Consider the following 6,187-nt stretch of genomic DNA (forward strand, 5'->3'; position numbering starts at 1 on the left):
ATGCTGCGCTCTAGCCTGGGCAGCAGAATAAAACCCTGTCTCTAAAAATAATAATAACAACAAAATTAATGGAGAAAAGGTTTCTTCAAAATCTGCGACTGCAGATATGGCTGGACAGACAAGGGCATCTCCTGTATCAGAGATTTCCTGTGTTTCTGAGGTCCAGACGTGAGGATGCTTTTGCCTGGAATCCTCCATCTGACTATGGTGCTCTGAATTTCGTCTCCCCATTGGATGGTGCTCCCCAGGGCAGAGGCTAAGTCCTACCTACAGCTCTGGGGCAGGGATGGGGCCTGGCTCATGGTGAGCCTTCCGGAAACATTGGGTGCATTAAAGTTTGTGAGTATAGGATAGTGGGGAAGAGGCCTGGGGCTGGGGGACTTGTTCACCTCTCCGGCCCCCTGCAGCCAGTCCCATCTTGCTGCCCCCGATCTCCTAAACAGATAGCGTCATACCTGGAGGCTTTGCTCCTCTCCAGAGTCCCTTTTGTCCTGTAAGCTCTTCTCTGCTTCATCATAATGACACAAAGCTGGCCAGGCATGGTGGCTCACACCTGTACTCCCAGCACTTTGGGAGGCTGAGGCGGGAGGATCACTTGAGGTCAGGAGTTTGAGACCAGCCTGGCCAACATGGCAAAACCCCGTCTCTACTAAAAATACAAAAATTAACCAGACGTGATGACGGGTGCCTGTAATCCCAGCTACTTGGGAGGCTGCAGCAGGAGAATCTCTTGAACCTGGGAGGTGGAGGTTGCAGTGAGCCCAGTAAGCCGAGATGGTGTCACTGCACTCCAGCCTGGGCCAGAGAGTGAGAGTCTTATCTCAAAATAAATTAAAAAAAATAAAAATTAAAACACAAAGCTTTTGATCCTGAGGTTACTGTGCTAGCAAGCATCACACACTTTTTTTTTTTTGTTTTGTTTTTGGGCCATGATTAATATGTAATCATTGCTTTTAGGCCTTTAAAAAATATTTTGTTTCTATTATTTATAGAGAACAGGGTCTCACGATGTTGCCCAGGCGGGTCTTGGACTCCTGGGCTCAAGTGATCCTCTTGCCGTGGCCTCCCAAAGTGCTGGGATTACAGACATGAGCTACCACACCTGGCCCTTTTTTTTTTTCTGTTTTCTGTTTTTTGAGATGGAGCCTTACTGTGTCACCCAGGCTGGAGTGCAGTAGTGTAATCTTGGCTCACTGCAACCACCGCCTCCTGGGTTAAAGTGATTCTCCTGCCTCAGCCTCCCGAGTAGCTGAGATGACAGGTGCCTGCCAACACGCCCAGCAAATTTTTATGTTTTTAGTAGAGATGGGGTTTCCGCCACGTTGGCCAGGCTGGTCTCGAACTCCTGACCTCAGGTGATCCACCCACCTTGGCCTGTCAAAGTGCTGGGATTACAGGCATGAGCCACTGCGCCTGGGCTTTTTTTTTTTCTTTTTTTTTTTTAATTTTAATTTCCGGCCGGGCACGGTGGCTCACTCCTGTAATCCCAGCACTTTGGGAGGCTGAGGCAGGTGGATCACCTGGGGTCAGGGGTTCTAGACCAGCCTGGCCAACATGGCAAAACCCCGTCTCTACTAAAGATACAAAAATTAGCCGGGTGTGGTGACAGGCGCCTGTATTCCCAGCTACTCAGGAGGCTGAGGCAGGATAATGGTTTGAACCCAGGAGGCAGAGGTTGCAGTGAGCTGAGATCACGCCATCACACTCCAGCCTGGGGAGCAAGAGTGAGACTTCGTTTCAAAAAAAAAAAAAATTTAGGTTCCGGGGTACATGTGCCGGATGTGTACATAGGTAAATGTGTACCATGGTGGTTTGCTGCACCTATTAACCCATCACCTAGGTATTAAGCCCAGCATGCATTAGCTATTTTTCCTGATGCTCTCCCTCCCCTCACCCTACCCTTCAACAGGCCCCAGTGTGTGTTGCTCCCCTCTCGGTGTCCATGTGTTCTCATTGTCCAGCTCCCACTTATAAGTGAGAGCATGCGGTGTTTGGTTTTCTGTTCTTGCGTTAGTTTGCTGAGGATGATGGCTTCCAACTCCATCCATGCCCCTGCAAAGGACATCATTTTGTTCTATTTTATGACTGCTTTTTTTTTTTTTTTTTTTTTTGAGACAGAGTCTCGCTCTGTCACCCAGGCTGGAGTGCAGTGGTGCCATCATGGCTCACTGTAGCCTCTGCCTCCCAGGCTCAAGCGATCTTCCCGTCTCACCTCACAAGTGGCTGGGACTACAGGCATGCGCCACCATGCCTGGCTAATTTTTTATTTTTTATTTTTCTCTAAAGATAAAGTCTTGCTATACTACCAAGGCTGGTTTCAAACTCCTGGCCTCAAGCAATCCTCCTACCTTGGCCTCCCAAAGTGTTAGGATTACAGGTGTGAGCCACTGCTCTCAGCCCTTTTAGGGCTTTTTTTTTTTTTTTCTTTTGAGACAAGAGTCTCGTTCTGTTGTCCAGGCTGGAGTGCAGTGGCGCGACCCTGGCTCACTGCAGCCACCGCCTCCCGGGTTCAAGTGATTCTCGTGCTTCAGCCTCCCAAGTACCTGGGACTATAGGCGTATGCTACCCAGCCTGGCTAATTTTTGTATTTTTAGTACACACGGGGTTTCACCATGTTGGCCTGGCTGGTCTTGAACTCCTGACCTCAAGTGATCCACTCACCTCAGCCTCCTAAAGTGCTGGGATTACAGGCGTGAGCCACTGCGCTTGGCCCCTTTTAGGGCTTTTAATGACCATAGTCAGCGTGCAGCTCACACTTTGAAAAGGTTTCACTCTGTCACCCAGGCTGGAGTGCACTGGAGCTCACCGCAGCCTCGAACTCCTGGGCTCGAGCGATCCACCAGCCTCAGCCTCCCAGAGTGCTGGACTGACAGGCCGCTGTACCCAGTCTAAAAATGGTCTTTGTTGCAAACAGCTTGATGCATGCTCGTGGGATAGAGGATGAAATATCTTTCACTTGTAATAAATTTCTGCAACCAAAATTAAATAAAGACACAAAGCCTTCATGGTGGGAAGGCAGGCAGAGGTTGTGGCTAGATGGCGGCCTGGTGTAGAGTTGAGGCAGGTAACCCCACACCAGGACATTGGGGAAGGCATAAGCCTCTCTGTGTGTTTGTCCTGCCCCTGCAGCAGAGGGGGTGCGTGCTGGGATGGTGAGTCCGGGAATATGGCCTGTGCGGCAACGGGAGCAGTGAGCTGATAGGTTAAATCGGGTGTTGCAGTGAGCTGATAGGTTAAATCGGGTGTTGCAGTGAGCTGATAGGTTAAATCGGGTGTTGCAGTGAGCTGATAGGTTAAATCGGGTGTTGCCTCGTCCAGCCCACCTCAGGGGGGGATGTGTGGTGCTCACTAGCCCTTGAGGGTCTGGGGGCCATTGGGAAGTGATGATGTGATCTCTCCTGTCTCTGCCCGCAGGTGAGTGAAGATGGCAGAGAGGACGTGACCAGCACTCACCCTTGACCACCTGCCCAGTGGCACCGCCATGCAGAAGCCCAGCGGCCTGAAGCCCCCCGGCCGTGGGGGGAAGCACTCCAGCCCCATGGGCCGGACGTCTACTGGGTCAGCTTCATCCTCGGCGGCGGCGGCCACTGGCTCCAAGGAAGGTATGTGGCGCCAAGGATCGGGGATGAGGGGACTGGCTACATGGGATGAGCGTTCTTCTGGAAGAACCCCAGGAGCACAGGCCACTCTGTGACCAATCTGATGGGAGATGCTGAGTGTCGTGAGCTCCCGTAATGGGGTCTGAGGTTGGCAGAGGCTTCCCCAGGGAGGGGAGCTGAGGTCTGGAGGGTGAATAGCTGATGCACTAGCTGAAGAGGAAAAGGGCTGGGTACGGTGGCTCATGAATGTAATCCCAGCACTTTGGGAGGCCAAGGTGGGCGGATCACTGGAGGTCAGGAGTTTGAGACCAGCCTGGCCAATTTGGTGAAACCCCATCTCTACTAAAAATACAAAAATTAGCCAGGCGTGGTGGCAGGTGCCTGTAATCCCACCTACTCAGGAGGCTGAGACAGGAGAATCACTTGACTCTGGGAGGCAGAGGTTGCATTGAGCTGAGATCACACCATTGTACTCCAGCCTGGGCAACAGAGCGAGATTCCGCCTCAAAAATAGAAAAAAGAGGGAAGGGTATTCCAAGTAGAGGGAACAGCACATGCAAAGGCTCAGAGGCAGAAAGGAGCGTCATGAGTACAGAAGAGGGAGAGAGCGTGAGTGTGGCTGGGGCAGTCTGCTGCGATGCAGGTGGACCTGGGTGACTTGGAGGTGTGCAGGGAGTTTCATTTTCATCCTAATAATGAGAGCTGCGGGAGGGTTTAAACCAAGATGAGTATGATGGAAGGAACTAGCAGCAATTTCTTACCCATTCTCTGCAGTTTCAAAAATTGTGATTGAGCTGGGTATGGAGGCTTATGCCTGTAATCTCAGCACTTAGGGAGGCTGAGGTGGGAGGATCACTTCAGGTCAGGAGTTCAAGACCAGCCTGGCCAACATGGTGAAACCCTGTCTCTACTAAAAATACGAAAATTAGCCGAGCATGGTGGTGGGCACCTGTAGTCCCAGCTACTCCGGAGGCTGAGGCAGGAAAATTGCTTGAACCCAAGAGGAGGAAGTTGCAGTGAGCCGAGATCATACCACTGCACTCCAGCCTGGGCTACAAGAGCGAAACTCTGTTTAAAAAAAAAAAAAGACGAGTATTTCTTACTTATCACTTTGATAAATGATGCTGTGATGAGCATCTTTGTGCACAAAGCCTGGCTTTGATGACACTCCAGCCAGCAGGATAGGTCTCTGCCCATCTCATCTGATTGGCACAAAGTTTGGAGAGACAAACACAGCCGGGGCCAGACTGGACAATCTGGGTCCTGGGGAAGGGGGTCGAGGAAAGTTTGAGCCAAAGTCATGGGCAGTTGGCAGGACCGGGTCCCTGGCAGAGCCAAATGGGCAGCATGAAAGGGCGAGGAAGCTGCAGCGTGAGGCCCGTGGGCAGAAGCCCATGGGAAGGGCCTACCCAGTGCAGCCTTGTGAAGGCCCAGGCTCTGCCTCCAGGATGGCAAATCCTCTCCAGCAATGAGAAGCCAGACAAGAGAAAATTCGGGAGATGAGGTAGGGTGGGGAAGAGGTGTTCCATGTGGAGGGAATGGGTGATGCAAAGGCCCTGAGGCTGGAATGAATTTGGTTTGTTAAGAAAGAAAAAGGCCAGGGACGGTGGCTCATTCCTGTAATCTCAGCACTTTGGGAGGTCAAGGCTGGTGGATCACCTATGCCAGGAGTTCGAGACCAGCCTGGCCAACATGGTGAAACCCCGTCTCTACTAAAAATACAAAAATTAGCTGGATGTGGTGGCACATGCCTGTAATCCCAGCTACATAGGAGGTCGGGGCATGAGAATCGGTTGGACTCGGGAGGCGGAGGCTACAGTGAGCCGAGATCATGCCACTGTACTCCAGCTTGGGCAACAGGACAAGACTGTCAAAAAAATCAAAAAAAATAAAATAAAATAAGCCAGCATGGTGGCTCATGCCTGTAATCCCAGCACTTTGGGAGGCTGAGGCCGGAGGATCACTTGAGCCTAGGAGTTCCAGACCAGCCTGGGAAACATAGTGAGACCCCATCTCTACCAAAAAAAAAAAAAAAAAAAAGTTTAAATTAGTCAGGCATGGTAGTGTGTGCCTGTAGTCCCAAGTACTCGGGAGGCTGAGGCGGGAGGATCGCTTGAGCCCAGGGGTTGGAGGCTATAGTGAGCCATGATCACACCACTGCACTCCAGCCTGAGTGACAGAGCGAGACCCTAAAAAAAAAGAGAGAGAGAGAGAGAAAGAAGAAAAGTCTGGATGGAGAGTGTGAAAAGAGGTTAGGGAGGGCAGCAGGGGCAGACCTGAAGGACACAGGGTTTGGGTTTGTTTTACGAGTGGTGGAGGCTGGGCACAGTGACTCAAGCCTGTAATCCCAGCTCTTTGGGAGGCTGAGGCGGGAGGATCACTTGAGGTTAGGAGACCAGCCTGGCCAACATGATGAAACCCTGTCTCTACTAAAAATACAAAAATTACCTGTAATCCCAGCTACTCGGGCGGCTGAGGCAGAGTCGCTTGAACCTGGGAGGCGGAGGTTGCAGTGAACTAAGATTGCGCCACTGCATTCCAGCCTGGGCGACAGAGTGAGACTCCATCTCAAAAAAAAAAAAAAAAAA

General features: G+C 51.3%; 1 protein-coding gene across 1 annotated transcript in view; it reads left to right on the plus strand.

Annotated features, from left to right (window-relative positions):
- Positions 1-3,448: 3,448 nt before the first annotated feature.
- CLIP2 (CAP-GLY domain containing linker protein 2) overlaps positions 3,449-6,187 on the plus strand; it is a 108,962-nt gene continuing 106,223 nt past the window's right edge. The window contains exon 1 of the mRNA XM_011995238.1: positions 3,449-3,602. Coding sequence (XP_011850628.1) covers positions 3,482-3,602 — 121 coding nt within the window. The 5' untranslated portion in view covers positions 3,449-3,481. The remainder of the gene's footprint in view (positions 3,603-6,187) is intronic.

Source organism: Mandrillus leucophaeus, unplaced genomic scaffold (genome assembly GCF_000951045.1).
Source record: "Mandrillus leucophaeus isolate KB7577 unplaced genomic scaffold, Mleu.le_1.0 Scaffold479, whole genome shotgun sequence".
NCBI lineage: Eukaryota > Metazoa > Chordata > Mammalia > Primates > Cercopithecidae > Mandrillus > Mandrillus leucophaeus.